This window comes from Protopterus annectens, chromosome 7.part0 (assembly GCF_019279795.1).
Source record: "Protopterus annectens isolate FY-2018-M chromosome 7.part0, PAN1.0, whole genome shotgun sequence".
Lineage (NCBI taxonomy): Eukaryota > Metazoa > Chordata > Ceratodontiformes > Protopteridae > Protopterus > Protopterus annectens.
Genome location: NC_056739.1, coordinates 1,677,991,569 through 1,678,011,568, shown reverse-complemented (window position 1 = coordinate 1,678,011,568; position 20,000 = coordinate 1,677,991,569). Strand labels below are relative to the sequence as shown.

General features: G+C 37.1%; 1 protein-coding gene across 2 annotated transcripts in view; it reads right to left on the bottom strand.

Annotated features, from left to right (window-relative positions):
* ACAN (aggrecan) overlaps window positions 1-20,000 on the bottom strand; it is a 538,406-nt gene that overhangs the window by 396,532 nt on the left and 121,874 nt on the right. For both annotated transcript variants that reach the window (XM_044078192.1, XM_044078191.1), the window contains exon 2: window positions 2,938-3,014. In XM_044078192.1, coding sequence (XP_043934127.1) covers window positions 2,938-3,007 — 70 coding nt within the window. In that variant the 5' untranslated portion in view covers window positions 3,008-3,014. The remainder of the gene's footprint in view (window positions 1-2,937; window positions 3,015-20,000) is intronic.

The window sequence follows — 20,000 nt, the reverse complement described above, 5'->3', positions numbered from 1 at the left end:
GCTTCCTTTCTGAACAACCAGAAGGCAAGATTCTGCTCCAGAACTTCATGCAGGAAGTCCTGGAGGACAGATGCTGTTTATTTTCCTAGGACAAGAATGTTCCTGTATGTGTTTACACCCTTTCCACTTAATTCCAGGATACTTCTGAAGATTCAGAAGGAATCACTCAAGATCATTGTGGTGACTCTCTTAAGGCCCAGGCAGCTGTAGTTCTCCCTTCTTATGGATATGGCCAGGGGCAAATGCTATAAGCTTCCTCTCAGACTGGATCTACTTATACAAGAACAGGGGTGGTTGATACACCCCAAACCCAATCAACTTCAAATGACTGCCTGGATGATTGGGTGTTAATTCCTTTTAGGCACCTGTTTACTCAGGATGTGCAGCAGGTACTAATGGAGGCAAGAAAGCCTGCTATTAAAAATCATATATTAACAAATGGTAAAGGTTTTCTAGTTAGTGCCAACAACACTGCCAGTAGCCATTCAGGGATAGTGTTTCTCTGGTTTTACAATATTTGTGGAAGTTACTATCCTATGGCCTTTCTTACTCCTCCATCATGGTTCATTTATGGGCCATTTAAAAGTGTCTGCCCATGGATCCTCCTCTTTTAATGCATTCTCATATCAAACTGTTTTTGAAAGGCATTTTGTATAAAAAGCTCCCAAGAAAACCCCTCCTTGGGATCTTACTTCTGTGTTAGCGAAGCTAACGCCTCCTCCATTTGAACCAGCTAACCTGGCTGACTTGAGGTTCTTAACAGAAAAAACAGTTTTACTGATGAAACTGACCTCTACAGAAAGGGTGTGGTGAGTCAACCCTATATCATTTTCCACAGAGTTTATGCCCAAAGTGGTAGATGAGTTTACATTAAGCCAAACTATCCATTTTCCCATTTTCTTTCCTGAACCTAAAATGAGGGAGAAAGAGTACTCCATACCTTGGATATCCACAGGCAGCTTGGGTACTATCTTGACAGAATTAAAACTTTCAGATATTCAAATCAATTGTTCATCTCTTGTGAAGGTAAGACGACGGGATAACCGGGGTTACTTTTTCTTATACTCACCACAACAAAACTATTCCAGGCAGGGTCAAGATCCACTCTACCAGGGTTTTGGTTTAATTGATGGATTTTTGGAAAGGGTTGTATTCTAGAAGTATTCTTGTAGTTGCAATTTGGTCTTCTGTACATACATTTACAATGCATTCTAAGCATGATTCCTTCTCTAAGTCTAGATCAGACTTAGGACGCACCATTTTTCAGTGGCTCTTGGACTCTTTTCTTTCCACCTCCCACATGTAGTAAACTAGGGTACTCTACCCATATACCTAACGCTACTGCAGCAGTGATCAATATGATAGTACAGTTGTGTAAGTAAACTTCCATAACAGCAGATGTTTGAATGATCACTGCTGTAATACCTGCTCCCTCCCTCCACTTCCTTTGTTTTTTGGTGTATCATTTATGTCAGTGTGTGCACATTTTTTTTTTGTTATCCCTAGCATTGTCTGTTCAGGGCTCAGGCCAGGTCTATCTGTTGATATGAAAATTCTGAAGGGCGTGGCACCCAAACTTGTGTTTTTGTCAGCTCAGCTCAAGCTGACTGATGGTTTGGGCACATGGAAGGTACTTTGAAGCTTTGGAAGCTGGCCTGTTCTTACATCCTATGTAGGATATAAGCTATATAGCTAAGTCTATTGCAGCAGTGACCATTCAAACATACACTGTTATGTTAAGTTTATTTACATGACTATTTTCTTTTCCATATTATTGAAAGATGTTAATTTATTTTACATTACTTACAGTGGCAGATGAGTTGTGATGGACTTTCTTAACTATATGTTTAGCTGGTACATACTCCATGGTATTCTTAACACAATATCAGAAGAGTCATAGGAAAAGTTTCTTAAAAATAGAACTGTTCCTGTTATATGTTAAAATAGCTGTTGCTGTTTTGCTACAACATGACAGGAGGGCTTTCTGTTTTACTAAGTTATGCAGATCAACTTTTTCACTGTCAGATAGTTAGAAAAGTGTTATCAGTGCATAGAACATAATGGTGGTTACCATTTTTTTCCTCTGTCTTTACTTACATTGATTTGTGTTTCAGACTAGCTAACGAACTTGTTTGTGTAAATGATGCTGGATTTATTTTGGTTACACTGGTTGCTGTCTCCAGTCTGAATTTATGTTTTGACCACTGTATAATATAAAATCCTGTGATTAGTTTCCCCACCATTTGTGTTATAGCTTTATTTGTCTATGACTTTGCATGACATTATCATTTGTATCATTATACCTTTTCATTACCTTTTCTGTTGTTTTCTGTCTGATGTGGAACTTTTCTGAAAATATTATGAAACCATATTTTACTCATTTGTTTAAGTAATGCACAGCACAACAGTCTGTACTGCACTAATAAAATGGAACAATGCAACAACAAAGACGAACAGTAGTATGTCATGAGAACAAAATAGACACTCACATGAGCCCCACACTGTCTATAAATATTATTGTTTCTTTCAGAAAGTTCAAACAATAGAGTTAGCAAATGATAAAAGTCCTAAGAAGTAACAGTCAGTAGTATATTCCAAAATCTCCAAAGATTAAAATATGTATAACGCAATAAACAGGAAAGCTATTTAAATTCAAGAGATATAAAATGAAGAGGTATGGCAGTAGTAGTTGGATACACACTGTTGTATCTCTTTTGAGTTATCCTGTCTAAACCCTTCCTTCACATGTAGTAATAACATAAATACATGATTTCTAATAGTGTCATCAGAGCTCTTCTGTGCAAGAGGACCAAACAGAATGCAGCTAGCACTAGATTCTGAAACAATGTTACCCTACTTCACCTTTCTGTAGTACTAACAAAGAAGCTCGCAACAAAATATAAAAGTAAGTAAAATACCCAGTGATGTCATGCATACCTGAAAGTTCAACAGATATTGCTGCAGCGATGACTCGGAAGCCAACGATTACTAATAACAAAGTGGTCATAGTTTTTCTGAAATAAAAAATTAATAGTTAGACAAGTAAAATAGAAAACTACATACGTAATGACTGTGTAAACAAAATTATGATTTATAATGTAAAAACATGATTGGATTGCATCAGAAATTGCTTCCTTATGATAGGTTATTTGTGGTTTGATTAAACAACTTAATTGCCTCAAAGCCATCTGAGAAGGCATAGATTTCATGCCTTCCCAAATGGCTATGCACATATGGCTATGACTTGCATTAACCCGTGATAAACAATACTTCTCAACCAGCATCTACTCAAGCACCAAAATCAATCTCAGCACCAAATTGAAGTCTCTTCCTAATTCTACTAACTTTAGTGTCACTTTATACTAACAAGCCTACATTATTAACATAGTAATTTGCAACCCACATAAATGCCAGCTGCCTATAGTGTAAATATGTCAGCTATCTTCTTTCCCATGGAACATTAGCTACGTGGTTTAGGGAGGTTGGTGTAATAGTTAAGGTGTTTACCTAACAGACACAACTTGCAAGGTTTGATTCTCACATGGGATAATTGATTAGGCTTAAAATGATCCAGATAGGCAGTTAGCCTAGTACTGATTTATAAACCTTAGAAAAAAATCAGATATTGTAAGTACTTCCACTGACTGATGTGTTTTATTGAATTTCTCAAGATATCTCTTACTCCTGTAAAAATTGTGAATTGTCTGAAAGCTGAAAGTACTTATTACATAAGGCAAAGTGTTTGTTTTAACATATATAACTGCCTAATATGTGATCTTGTCATGCTCATGTGAACTCTTACTTTTGTATAAATTGTATATGTCTGTATGTTGTGTTTACTTATATGAACTTTTTCTCCCTGGCCCTCCAAGACAACAAATGTAAAATAAAATAAAATACATAAAATAATAATAAATACAATTTCAGATGTGTATCAGTTTCTGAAACTCATTTTAGTTGTTTTTCAGAATTTGTTTAATTATTTTGATTTAGCTATTGTTATAAACACACACAATTTAATAGCACTCGTAGGATTTGTAAATTTACATCACTAAATGTAATGATTAATTGAATGAACATATTTTCAAAAAAATTACAATAGCACACTTGCAAACTTGAACACACAATTAATTAATCTGATCTTTTAAAATTTTATTTAAAGTGGACTAGAAATAGATTTTTCTTCTAGTATTGCAGAAAATGTGCCAGTTGAAAACAAGCCAATATGTATAATCCTAAATTTAATTATTTTAACCTCATTTTTACATCTTGTGACTCTGAACAAGTCCCTTGACCAGAATTGTATTTGAATGTCATATGTGAAATAATTTGGGACAACTAATGCTAACGTGTGAATCATATCTCTAAAATATTGAACACAACATTACCAATGGCAACAAAATAAAACTAAAATTAACCAGAAATTTAAAGAGGACTTTTACACCAATTAGAGATAAACAGCTCTCTCATAGAATTTTCATAAAAAAATCTGATTATCTTAGAATTCTCAATCTACTAATCAATATATATGTTTGACATGACTATTAAACTATAAGCAGTGTCTTATAAATTAAAGGGAAACTCTAACTAACCTGGTCATTGGATCTCATACTTGGTGGCAAGGGTGACATCCTCCCAGTATGAAAGAGCTTGTCATCCTCTTACCCAATCACTTTATATAACCATCTCTTAGGTCAATGCAACTTGTAGGAAAGGCCAATATCTAATTTAGTAACTCTGGATGAAAAGGGCTGTGTTGTTTCTTCATTCTTCCAGCAGCTCTTTCGACAAAGCTAAGAAATTGCAGTTCAAGCACTTATAATTCTCACACAAATTTTTTTGATGTACAGTGCTCTTTCAAGTATGATTGAAAACAAAAGGTTCAATTAACTGTCCTATACTTCCTTGAATTGAGGCATTTGTTCCCATTATGTCTTATCCATTTAAGAAGTAAATAAACATATATTTATAATAACTGACATTTCTTAGTACACTTATAGATTATGTGGCTTTCAAGCTGCTGGTGCATTAAATGCTTACACCATTTTATCAGTTTGAGAAGACACCTTGCAAGCAGTTTTTAATACAGTTTTACTTGTTGCATAAATATGTATTTTGGCTTACTATAGTCAAAATGCATAAACAACTAGATACATCAGCTACAAATGGTTTCAGACTTAGCTAAGTTTGTACTACCAAGTCTTGGTATAATTTTAGGATGAGAATAACAAGTTGCTTGGTTGTTTCTAAGAAGAAAGGAGGAAAACCAGCTAGAATTTAGAAAGAAGGGGTCCACCAATGTGTAAATTGTCTACAACAAATGTAGAAAAAGTGATTCAGAGACAGTGTTAGCTGCATAATTGGCTAAGTTGCATGTCTCTTAAATGCTTGGTTTTACCACTAGTGCTAAAAGTACCTTATAATGTTTTTCTCCTTTGACATCACATTTATTCTACTGCAAAATGATTCATCCCTTTCAATTGTCTAGAATTCTGCAGAACATTGATGATGTTGTCTCATATATCTGTCACATCCCTCATTAAATTCATTGAGACACACACAGTTAGTCATTAATGCTAGACATTACAGTTTCATATTTCTTTTTGCTTAGAAAATGCACATTGGCACACACCCTGTTGTTATATTAACTTTTTAGGTGAATTAGAATAATATTTAAAAATTTGCCCTATTGTCGGCAATTCACCCCATTGTTTTTGGCTTCGTCAGAGCTCTTGAGCAATGATATCGAGTGGTATGACAGCCCCTCCCACACACACACACACACACACACACACACACACACACACACACACACACACACACACACACACACATACCCATGCACACATTCATACACACACACACACACACACACACACACACACACACACACACACACACACACACACACACGCATTTGCTGAGACTCATGGATGCACTCACCCATTTATACACTCACACACACACACACACACACACACACATACACACACACACACACACACACACACACACACACACACACACACACACAATAATGTACACCCCTGAAGACACACACTTACCCTCTCACTTCTACAAATCTGCTGAACTTCTCTCACTTACTTGCATCGCAACTTTTTGCATAGAAGTGACGACAAGCTTTTTGCAAAGTTCATTCTCTCTGCTGTCCATGGTCATTTAAGCAGCCAAGTGATTCTCCCAATTCCTGGTCAGTGTAAATGGGTAGCCACAGCTATGTCTAGTGGAGTGCACATGGTTAAATATCAATAGCCACTCCCCTCGATTAGATCATCTGTTAACACAGTCAGCAAGGCTGCCCACTGCACTGTCGTGGAATGGTCTCTGAATCAGAACGGGTTACAGTAAGGAGTTGGCTGTTCACTGTAGGGCTCACCACTCATATTAGCCCTTTCTGAATTCCACTCATAGTCTTTATCAGATCAATGAACAAGGAAATTCTCAAGTAAAAGCAAAGCCCAGTTATGATCTTTGTATTATATAGTTTTGAGAGCCCATACAGAAATGCATTTTGTATTACATTTAGATATTTTACTGCCCCATTAAAGGAGAACTATGAAAATGCATTTTTTATCATTTCCTGCATTTGTGCACATTTGCAATCACCACACAAAATTCTACAAGTCAGTGTTTTTCTATGTCTTTTTCTTGCCTGTGTGCCTTCTGACTTTCAGCTCCTCATATTACTGTCAGTTCATTTGGTTCTGCATCACACCAGCTGCAACTCTCTTCATCACTCAGTACAGATGTGGGAGGTCCCAGTTTTCTAGTGGAGATTTATCTTTAATCACTGGAAATAGCCGGTGCTAGGCATTAAGTGTCAAATGATAGACAGCTGTCATCCAGGCAACAGCCATGAGATAGCCTTGATGTAAAGGCACCTCAATATGCCCTCGCATGTCTAAACCTTGGCTGCAGTATGGGACTGTGGTTTTGGTAGTTGTGCATCATGGCCCTTTTTGTTATCTTATTATGTTTTTTTTTATTTCCAGATTTGATAACTGAGTAGGTGGATTGGAATTTCATCCATTACTTGGGCCTGAGCCAAACAAACAATGCCGTAATCACAAGGGTGTTGCAAGCATCCTCTGACAGCATACAGATGCGTTATAATAAACAATGCATGATGCATAGAAGAACATTCAACAGATACTGTTTCCATAATATTATTTATTAAGAAGTAAAGAAACAGAAGAAAGGTGTTACAATACTGCAGCGAGTAGCATTGTCACCTCACAGCAAAATATTCTCTGGTTCGCTTCTTTGCTAGAGTGTCTTTCCTGTGTTCATGTGGGATTTTTCTGGGTACTCTGGTTTCTTCTGAGGTAGACTGGTGACTGTAACTCATCTGTAGGTACGTGTTTTACTGAAGAAAAATCTAACAATATACTTCTGTTTACGTACATGTCTAAAACTTAATGCTGTTAGCTATTTATGGGATTAGTAATTGAGTTGAATGCAATTTGATTACACTGAAAGAAACAAAACAAAATAGCAAATATTGTTAAAAATGATTAGCACAGAAGCACATTTGATGAATTGGTGGTATTCTATTTTTTACTTCTATGGTAAATATGCTGTACCTTTGCAAGCCAAACATAATTGTAAGTCTAATCTATTCTATAGTAATGTACGCCTGCACAATGATCAGAAGTACTAAAGAAGCAAAGGTAGATGAGATATAAGTACATGTTGATTTTATAAATAGGTATTTAAATATTTACATTAAAGATGAGTTCAAGGAAAGTTTAGGCTTTTGGAACAGCTAAAACAATGTATAGAATTTTAATGTTGAAGCAGGAAGGTATTAGCCATTGTCAGTATGGCATTTGCATGCAATGTTTTTTCTAAAGTGCTCTGTATGTTTTCTAATAAAAGGAGAAGCAACGAAGTTCCTTCATAATTTTCCATGGAAGATTATTCCAATTTGGAAATGCAGTATCCTCCAATGCTTAATGAACTATGGTCTTTGAAAAGAAATTGGAATAATTCTTACTGTGGAAATCATATGGGGATGCACAGATTGGTAATTAGTTTTGAGGACAGGGCAGTAACCTTTATTTACAGCTTAGGAGTGAGTGGAGATAACAGTAGAGATGTTCTTGCAGTAATCATTAACCATTTTGCCTTTTGGAGAGAAGCGCAATGATCTTCATATCTTGGAGGGAGAAATGTGAATGAAGAAGGTGATGATGTATGTCCTAGATTGCAGTAACTTTGTGTTTTGTGAGGAATGAAGAGCATTTAATGGAATAGGATATTTAATGGCATATTTAAACCTGAGTATGACAACATTTTTTGGCAATAGCCTTCTGTACTGAGTCTCTTATATGGCATGATATGCAATACATAGTTTAAAGCTATCTGGAGACCCTGGTACAGAAAGTTTCATTGCAGGTTTTGAAGAATAGTTTATAGTTTTATACCTAAATATTTGTATGGAACAACTTTGTTTATTGGGTTATTCCTTAATATACCTCTGGGAGGTATTATTATTGCAGTGGACCAATCTGTCTCCTTCCCCCTTAAATAGGCAAGCCAGCTTTGGTTGCTTAATCTTGCCCTCCATCACTGATCCCTAATTGTTGGGGTTGTAGCCAAGGCTTGGTTAAATTATAATAGTTTGCTGTTTCATGACTTTATTTTTACCATCATGTATAAAGAAATCTGGGCAAAACATAATCTGGGAGTCTGCCTACCTTTTTTAAGGTGGGAAAGGAAGCCCACTATAGCAATTCTTACAATGTCAAGACATGAGACCTTAGTAAACTGCAAAAAAAATCGAAATAAGAATTTGGAAATATACATTATCTCAAAAGGAGAATACGATGGGTCTTTAAGCACAGAAAAAAATTAGATGCGTACTGTCATGTTGGCAGAGTGCAGATAATAACTACTCTAAGGATCATGAGGGATAGTGGTCATCCTACATTCCACATCATGGAGTGAACAAGAATGCCAGTAACAAGGATAGTGGTCATCCTACAGTCCACATCATGGAGTGAACAAGAAAGATAGTAACAAGGATAGTGGTCATCCTACAGTCCATATCATGGAATGAACAAGAAATCCAGTAACAAGGATAGTGGTCATCCTACAGTCCACATCATGGAGTGAACAAGAAAGCCAGTAACATGTTTGCATTTGTTATACTGTATGTCTTCTTTTAATACATGCAACTATCCATTTTTCTTAGCTCACCTTGGTTCAGAGGGAACATTGCTAATGAAAATTGTGCTTGTAAAATGATTTACAGATTTACAGATTTGTGATGCTGTTGAGAATTTTTATCCCATTTTTAAAATCCTAGCTTTCATTAAATTTAAAGAATTTTTTTTTTGTGATCTTCACCTTTTCCTGTTTTTCTTCCCTTGTGGAGTGCAGTCTAGGAACATACTTTCTCTAAACCTATTAAAAACAAATGTTCAATAGTTGAATGTCGTGTATAGCCTGTGACCGTGGCCTATATTTTTATTTTGGTTTATTGAATTATGGCAATAACTGATTGCCTCATCAATAACTACCTATTTAAATGAGCTCTGATGGTGGACAGCAGCATTCCTTTAGTTCATATTATTAAATGCTATCAATTTATAATTGATTATGGCTTAAGATTTTACTTGACATGTATTGCATGCTCAAACCTTGAAGATTGCTTAGATCACTGTTTCATTCTCTGATAGCCACTTTATCATATTTGGGTTTGTAAGGGAGCTTAAATCTGTCCTGGCACTTAGCAAGATAAAGAAATACAGCTGTTCATAAACAGGACACCACTCCACTGCAGTACACATCTGTTTGCCTACTTGCATGAGTATGAAGAAAGAAACAGGAGACCTGGAAAAACTCACTCAGGAACAGGGAAGACATGCAGACTGCATCCAGAAGGCTCTCTGGCCATGAACCAAACGAGAGAACCAAGCACTGTGAGTCTGCAGAGCTACCACAGTACTACTGTTACACCCATGATTAAAATTATTCCTCTAGCTGGTCAAAGAATAAGACACAATGAAAGAGAAAAGGAAGTTATGTACTTATCATAACATTCCATCTGTGTTGTCCATTTTCATTCTTTCTCAGCTAATGAGTTGGGATCCGATCCTCGGATCTGACTTAGCCATTACTAAAGCTTGGGGTAACCAAGAACTCTCAAGCTTCTCCCTTACCCATAATGCATCAAGCCCAAGTTACCTCAGATCTTATTTGCTGATGTTTACCAAAAGGAATTGTTTAACCTGCATAAATATAGGGGATATAAAACTGCATATGCTCAATACAGAAAGAAACTACATCTGGAGCTCAATATCAAGGACAATGATGTCCCTCTAACAGCTCATTCTTCCAGAAGCTTGTGAATAGAAAGGATGGGAGTTGGTGAGCAGGGAGTTAAAGAATGAAAATGGACAACACAGATGGATCATTATGGGAAGTACATCATTTCTTTATCTGATGTCAATTTTCATTCTATCCTAGCTGATGGGACAGACTCTCTTGCTACCTATAATCCTGGGTGAACTCTAAGGAAGGATATTCCTGAGCACAGTTGAACCAAATGATGCTCGACCTCTGGAGACCAGATCTGATTTGTATTGAGTAAAAACAGTATGGGGAGTACCCAAGTTGCACATATGTCGTTCATGGACGCTATGGAAAGAAAAACTGAAGAAGTTGCCATGGGCCTAGTTGAAAAAGCTTGTACCTGTTGTCATAAGGTAACACATAATTTGCTATAAACAAATGAAATACAATCAGTTAGCCATCTGGCTAAAGTTACCTTTCTGACTGGTTTGCCCAATTTCAATTCTGCAAAGGAAACAAAGAACTTGTATGTTTTCCTGATGTCTTTTGTTCTATGCAGGTAAAAAGGTAATTGTCTGTGAACATCCAATAAATGTAACATGTAGTCACCTTTGTTTGTAAATTTAGGTAAGAATACTGGCAAATTAATGGATTGACTAATATTAGATTCTGACACCACCTTGGAAGGAAGGAGGCATTATTTCATAGCACCACTCTATCCTTGTGAAAGATCGGGTATGGAGGTTTTAAAGAGAAAGCTTGAATCTTTGAAATTCTTCTAGCAGAAGTAATGGCTACTAGAAAAATTGTTTTCCAAGTAAGATACTTAAGGTCACGTTTAGCTATTGGTTCAAAGGGGGACTGTATTACAGCTTTCAGTACCAAATTGAGATCCCATGGGAGAGTAGGGTCCTTAAATGAAAGTCTCAAAAGTAGAGTGCCTCACAAGAAACTCTGCACAATTTGTGACAGGCTACTGAAGAACTTCAAAGCCAATATGAACATTTAATATTGTTGCTAACTGAACTTTAATGGTTGAGGAACTAGCTCCTTCTTTAAAAAGTTAGGCTAAAAATTTGAGTGTGTGTTAGTACAGGAGCTGAAAATGGCGCAACATGATTTTGTTGTGCCCAGTAAACAAATCTTCTCCATTTACCTGTATAAAGTTTTCTTGTTGAAGGTTTATGGGAAGATAAAATAATATGGGGTACAGGGGAAGAAAGCATCAGTTGTCTGTCTATTAATAGAATTGAAGAAACCAGCCCAGCAGCCTGAGATTTGTGATGTCAGGATTGATCATGCCCATTGGGTGAAACAGAAGGTCTGGAGTTGGATCCAGGATCCAAGGTTAGTGAATTAAGTGAGGCCAAAGGAAGGGAATCCAAATCAGCAAGGCCAGTATGGTGCAGCTTTCTGTAGAAATTTTGGAATTAATGGAATTGGTGAGTAGGCATAAACTAGACCAGGGCGCCAGTCATGAAGCAAAAAGATCACAGCAAGGCTGGGGTCTATATTAGGATACTGAAACAGCAGTTACGCGAATACCAAAACATCGACACGTAAATACCGAACCACGAGAAGGTCAAACACCCAAAACCGCAAATTTCGAAATAGCGAATTGCCATACTTGACCCTTATCCGGCATAGCTCGGTAACTTAAATGTGCGATAGTTACTGACGTTAGGGGTAGGGTGTGGGTAAGTGCATATATAGTAATACATGCAACATACACTTTATACACTTACCTTAACCTGCACCCTATATAATATATAAATATTAGAAAATATTAAACAATATAGGAAGATAGAAGATAATAATCACTTATCTCAAAAAAGCTTGAGAGCAAGGTCAACCACGTCTTTCACTGAAAAAGGCAAATAAGATCTGAAGTAACTTGGGGTTGGTGCACTGTGGGTAAGGGGGAAGCTCAAGAGTTCTTGGTTACCACAAGCTTTAGTAAATGCCAAGTTGGATCTGAGGATCTGATCCAAATTCATCAGTTGAGGACAGAATCAAAATTGACAACATCAGATCACTATTACTTGTATGAACACACTATGTGTATCTCAGTGTTCATTAAACAGTGTCAGCAAATCTATAGATGTCTCGTATTAGAGGCAGGAAATTATTTAGTAAGGGGATATTGCAGTGTGCACTTAATAGTGTCAGCAGATATATTTGGAAAGGGAATACTGCATTCTGCACTAAACAGTATCAGCTGATTTATGGCAGATTTATAGATGACTCATATAAGGGGCAGAACATTATTTTGAAAGGGAATACTGCAGTGTGCACTAAATAGTTTCAATAGATTTATAGATGACTCATATTAGAGGCGGGAAATTATTTCTTAAGGGGATACCACAGTGTGTACTAAACAGTGTCAGCAGATTTATAGATGGCTCATATTACAGGGAATATTGCTGCACCTCATAGAAAAAAGAAGGAAGATTCCCCACTGCCCTTGGAGCAAAGCTTTTGCTTGCAACTTTAACTTGAAAATTACTATATATGAAGATCTGACCTTCCTTAGCCAATGAGCTAATCTCAATTGTCAAAGAATTTTATGCTCATTCTCAGCCTTACGCTTAACACTAGACATACCTTCCCATTTCTGTGGAATAGAGGAATAAAGACCTGCCTTCGGAACAGTTGATCCAGCTTTGAGTACAGGCACACTTCTAGTGGCATCAGCATGCCAGAGGCCTGGATAGCCAGTAAAAGTAAAGGAGGTTTCTCACCAGTACAGGCTAGGATGCCCCATAGGACTAGTAAGCTGTCTCACTCTCTACTGCCACCTGTGCAGACTAGGATGCCCCATAGGTCTAGTAACCTGACTCACTCCCTACTGCCACTAGTGCAGGCTAGGATGCCCCATAGGACTAGTAAGGTGTCTCACTCCCTACTGCTACCAGCATATGCTAGGATATCCCATAGGGGACTTGTTAGCTGTCTCACCCTCTACTGCCCACCACTGGAGGGTAGATTACCCTCTTGGACCAGTCTCACTACTTACTACTCACCAGTGGAGGGTAGGCTGCCTTGTAAGAACAGTAAGCTAGCTCACTCCTACCACCCATCAGTGGAGGGTAGGCTGCCCTGTACGACCAATAAGCTGTCTTGCTCCCTACCATCCTCCAGTGGTAGGTAGGCTGCTGTGTCAGGTGAGTAAGCTGGTTCACTCCCTACTACCCACCAGTGAAAGGTAGGCCGCTCTATAGGACTAGTAAGCTGGCTTTCTTCCTACCACCCACCAGTTGAAGGTATGCTGTCATGTAGAACGAGTAAGCTGGCTTACTGCTTACCCCATTACTTTTGCCATCCGGGAGAAAATGGGCTAAAAGAATAGATCAGAGAGCTCTGATCCTCACATGGGAATGCTTGGCTCTTGACCCAGTAGAACAAATAGTCCAGCTGGGTGCAAGCAGGGGAACCACCAGGCTTAATTCAGTGGGGGATACAAGGAAACAAACAAACAAGAAAAAAGAAAAGCACTTAATATACCCTCTTTCTCATTAAAGGTAATTTCAAATCATTCGATCTATAGGCAACTATGTTTGTTGATGTGGAGTTATCTTTTTTTTTAAGTTTTTTTTTTTTTTTTGTTATAACAAAGCAGTGGCTGAAGAAGTGCAGGTTAGTCCAGTCTCAGTCCAGAGCATGCAGATTATGAATGAATGAGTGAATGAATGAATGAGGTGAACATTAACATTCTAGGTGCCAGATAACTCTTCCTTTTCTCTTCTTGTCTTCCTCTATAATGTGCTTTTTTTTCAAAATAACTTAATCCTTTAGCCAGACTCTCAAAGGAAATTTAGCCTGAATAACAAGAAAAAAAAAAAACAGAAAACAAATAAGTTGCTTATATTTTTGCTATAACTGGTTGTTGACTGGCACTTGGACAAGTCTAGTTCTTAAGGTAACCTCTTCAGCTTCCCCATCTCATTTAAAAATTGGAGTTTCAAGGTACATCATTACCTTTCTTGTCAGGTGAACTGCACTCTATTAGTGAAATGTTTAATATTTTAAATGCATGAATTTTTTTGACCAGCTTTCTATGGTAATATTACAGGTCTTCAAACTGAATTAGCAAACATACCAATATAATTAACACAGCATTCTCACTAGGGAAAAATAAATTTCTTTCTAATTTGGATAAGAATGCTGCAAATCTTAGTCAGTTGAGGTCAGGGTGGCTTATAATTTGCAAGCTACAAAGCTGTAACCTTCATGTTTCTCCCTGCCCTGGTTACTATCTATACCTTAATGATGTCATAATATCCTATCCATGAAACTTAAGGTAGGATGAGAAGAAAGCCTGCATACAATAATTGCTACCCAGTATGTTCCAAATGGCAATTGTGAAAGTGCATTTGTTTGCATGTGTTTTTACCCTACATGTGGCAGCTTTGCCTGCAGCCCGCCTCTTTCTATACTGAATCTGTGTTTAGTCCACTTTTGAGTAAAGGGTAAAATCACAAATAACCCTTTGCAATCATCAGGTTTCATAGTATGCTAACTTGCAATTACATCTGATAGTCAGGAAGCAGGACATGCCCAACACTGACCTTGAACATATTCTGCTTAAAACTGAAAATCTGACATAACGTTGTTCAACATCTGTGAGGTCTGAAGGGAAAGCAGCAGCCCTGGGTCCCTGCACAGTTTTTTTAAAGCAATTTTATTGATTTTAATAAAAGAAGTTCATATATTAATCATATAGATTTGACATAAACATATAGTTACAGAGATTATAACCCTGCACTGTTTTCGGACCTCCTACATGTATATTCTGCACTACACAGCCATAGAACAGTTCTAGCATCACAAAACACATGTAGACAGTTCTGATTAACTTCCCATTTCCATCCAATATTCATGCAGCGACCAAGACCTGATCCAACTTTACATGGCCAAGATATATTATGCTCTTGCCATCCCATCACATTTTTGCTATACTGGACTTTTGGAATCTAGCCCAGAATGAAGCCTCTCTGATCACTTTCATCAGAGACTACAAATTAACGGGGTGAAACCTCATTCATTGATGATCCGAGTCTTCCTGTTCTGGAAAATCAGTAGTCCCATTTGAGAAAACCTACTCTATTACTGCTTTTACCCTAAGTTAAAAACTTTATACCAAACACCAGAAGTTAGACAGGTGTACAATACTTTTCCAACATTCTGCTGATGGTTTGGATTAGCCCCACTTATTAATTCATATAATTTAAGTCTAAGCAATGACATTTCTTACTGAAGGCTAATTAAATTGTATATTGGTCTTCCTTTTGGTATAACACATTATAACATGCCTTGATGAAAAAAAAGTTAAATGGGCATGTAATATTCCTTTTCTTCTGATACTGCTCAAGTGCAGTATGTAACAGGCATAATTTTGTTGTACTCAAAGCAATGTTTTGTAAGTACTCCTTAAATACACCATAGTTAAATATGGTTTATAAATGCTGGTGCTGCTGATATTAGCTTTGTCTTATTAAAAGTGGAGTGTCCATAAAAAACTACAAAAACAAAACAAAAAAAAAAAACGTTCTGCACTAGTTATGTAATAAGGCATATCAGTGCACACCATAATAGCTGAGGTCTAAAGTGATGGGTTTATATGACTTCAATGAATATTTGGAAACTCAAAATTCATATGGTTGAGAGCATATGACTCAAGTCCAGACAACTCCAAATAAAAGAAAAAGAAGCAAATCTACATTTTTGCAGGGGGGAAAGCCCCCTGCACTCCCAGTACCTCCTGCAAATTATATATACCAAATCTGAGATTGCACTACAGTGGAGAAAAAGGTTGTACATCCATCCACAATCCCCATTTCACACATTGGGTCACAGTGTCACTTCAAACAGTGATAATCACCTAGATAGCTAGTCCTGCCACAGCTGTTCTTCTGTAACACTCAACATCATGCACACTACCATAGCATCCAGAAGAAACCCACATGAATACAGGGAGGACATGCAGACTTCACTCAAAAGGCACCGTAGCTGAGGGTCAAACTGAGGATTGTCCTGCTGTGAGGCACCAGCGTTATCTGCTGTGCTAATGTGCACCCATATCAGAATTCTCTACATGTTATATGTAATTTATGATGTCACTCAAGGTCACTGATTATTACTTACCTTTTAGCAAATGTACGCCAATCTAGTGTTATGCAAAGCATTTACTTTCTAAATGCATTTAGTTGATATTTTTGTATTAGCTGATATTTTGATGAAGTATTGTATTGGGGATAACCTATCACTTTTATTCCTAATGACGGACATTAGTTTCACTTGTTTTGTCAAAATGCTGCTGCTGCTCCCGCATAAATGGACAAACCAAGAATGTCAAACAAGAGTCAGCTTAAGGGTTTTGGTTAATACTATAAACCAAGATAAGACTTAAACCCAAGTGGAATTTGTTATACTTTGTCACATGTAATGATATGTGAATTATAAAGTGAATATCAAAGGAAGCTGAAGTAGTATGTGTGTCAGATTTACTTCAGCATCAGTCTTCAGTAAAATGCTTGGTGTCACGACCTTTGCCTAATATTCTTTTAGCAATGCAAGACTATATGTACATTTGTATACACATACTTCATACATCGATTATGCATGTCTGGCAATCCACCATCAACTTTAAATTAAAAGAATTCTTACACTGCTTATTACCAACTTTACATAAATAAAAGCCTTTATCAAAACACATGACTTGACTTGATCTTGACAATAAGTTGTAGACAACTAAATGGATCCAGGCCTAAAGCTGAAGCCTGCTTAGGTGTTGTCTTGTTTTTTCATCTTTAAGCTACTGGGATGTCAAAATCTTTTCAATGTGGTATCATGCCATGTAGCAGTGAAAGACAAAGTGCCTATCAAAAGTTGTATTATAAGACATTAAGATATTCTTTAAATAATTTATTTTTCTATGCTTTTTTAGTGAAGCACTTTAATAAAGGTCTGTAAAAGAAAAATTGCAATATGGGTAATCCTTGATTTGATCAGATACAAAGATGAGTGTACTTTCTGCAAAGTGAGTGGCAAGAGTTAGCAATAAAAATTATGTTTATACTGAAAATGCATTAGACAGACATATATGTAATTTACAGGCAAAAGTCTTTTATAGTTGTGGATAAAATATTGAGGCCTTGTTTCAATTTAAAGTAAAGTTAGAAAAGGCAAAGACCTTTTTGAACATATAAAATAATAATGGTCATCACTTCCTTCTTTGGCATGTTTTCTGGGGGTTCTTTTGTTTTTTTTTTTAATCATTACAAACAATTAATAAATGGAGTGCCACTTGGAATATGGAGAAAAGACAGTCTTGTTAAGCACCTTTCTGAAATCTGAAAGGTGCTTAAGAAGCTTTTATTAAGTACCCCTCACAACTGTTAAGCTCTAGTCTTATACCAGAGCATTAACACAGTTAAGTTGCAACCACAGAACAACTGCAGAAACCAAAAATGAGCCTTAAAACATTAAACATTTCATTCAGACTTTTTTTCTTGCCTGAATGACTTGTTTAACCTGTTTTAAAGCTTTTTGTTCTTACTGCAGCTGTTCTCTGATGGCCAGTCTCTGTGTGGCAGTGGTAAGAGCATTATAGCTATCAGAGCTGTAAAGCACTTACCGATCCTGCACTTTTTTTTTCTCTAAATATTGTAGTACATGGAAACAGTTTAAGCACTATGCCCTGCAAACAATTATGATTGGGTGTTCCCAACTGTCACTCTATTTTTTTATGTGTTCTTGACCTTTTGTTAAAATTCATCTCTCGATATTCACTCTAGAGGTGAATTTCTTGACATCCAGTTGTCTAAGACATAAATTAGTTATAATCAGAGACACTATCATGATTCTCTGTATTTTATTCAATAAGACATGCTTAAAGATGCTGTTTTAATGGTAGATACTAAAGAAGTCACTGGTTGAACACATATTCATGGGGACATAGTTATGAGAAGGTATTTTGTCACCATATACTCAGAGGTATATGAACCAAAACAGTACATATGCAGGATTTCAAGCTTGAGTTAAAGAAAGCTTCATTATTTGAAAGAAACCTTTGATATATAGTTTCTGTAAAACACATTTACTTAGTGGCATGTGCCAACACTTTTTGAGTCATGGGAATCTCAAACAGAAATTGGGTGCTTTGCTGACATACAGATTGAGTATATATTTAATGTATGCAATATATAGCCTGTGTAGATATCTTGTAGATAATACAGAGAACTTTTTTTTAATTGGGATTTGCATATGAACATCTACTCTCCCTCCCAAATACCATAATGACCCATTTTCCCCTATGAGCTGGAGCTCTACACCAAATCATTCCCTTCAGAGTAGGGGTTGAATTCCAGGGGTGGTGCCATCATTTGTGGTGGATTTCATTTTGACATTATGATGTAGCTTTTCACACATGCTCAGTAGAGTTTCCTCCAAGGAAAAAGTGCAGTGTACATAACACTGGACTTCCCTCGCTATTGCAAGCAATTTAAGATTACAAAAATCTCCACGTGCTATAACAGGCATCCTAAGGTCATTTCTGCTGTCTTCACTGGAGAAATGACTACAGCTTGTGTATTCCCAGACAATCAGCCAACCCCTCCCTCCTGAGAGATGCAAGCCCATTCATGACTACTCCACTCTGACTAGCTTCTTCAGTACATGGGTTATTAATCAAATCCTGGTTGCCTAGGTCTGAGTCAAGGCTTTAACCTTAGTATTAACGTCACATAAATCAAAACCATGAATTTGGCATTTGCCAAAACATAAAAGTAATCCAACAATTTATACTTAAGACTCACTGGAGCAAATCAAATAGCATCTGGAGCATAAAGTCAGATTGAGCCCTTTGCTCTCCCTCATCTCCAACATACTTACTGTTAATGCAAAGTTTGCACCACCGCCTCAGCAGTGTTATAGAGTGATTTGGCCCTTGACTGGTCAAGCTTACATTTGTATAGCCTGACATCTACTTACTCTCCTTCTTGCATGTGCTCCATTCAAACAGTTCCACCAGCCCACCTGGTAAATCCAAATTTCTACAAACCTTACTAATTCAAATATTTCATTTCATTACTCTTGTTGAGCTAGTTTAACATCATTGTGTCTGCTTTCGCAATGCTGAATATGTCACAGTTCTTTACAGAACTACCCTTTTCCTAATATCTTCCATCCTCATGGTCATCATTGCTAAGGAGTTATTTATCACAGCCATCAATTTTTATTCATTTGCCATGTGGGCAACTCTATTGTCTTACCTGTATGCTGAACTCACTCCACTGGGAGAATGTAGTGATTCATGATGACTTCTTTTTGATTTGGTTAATTAAGTCTAAGACTGATCAGGTTGGTAACACGCATCCGGTCTGATTAAATAGAGACAGGAATCTGGTAATTTGCCCAGTGTATTGCTTTAAACTACCAACAGAGCTGGTTCCTAGCTCAGCAAGGGAAGGCTTCATTTTTACTTCAGCATAAAGCTGGCCTATCAAGTTAGTAGAAGCCAATTTGGTTATAGCTAAAGTTCTCACTTGCCAGGGTATATGCTCAAAAGGGTACTCTTCCCATTCCCTTCAGATAGGGTGCACATCAATTTAGCGATGTAAAGGCACTCCACCAAAGGTTTGAAAAGAATGGGAAGGTGGTGGTCTAAGGTCTTTTTGTTG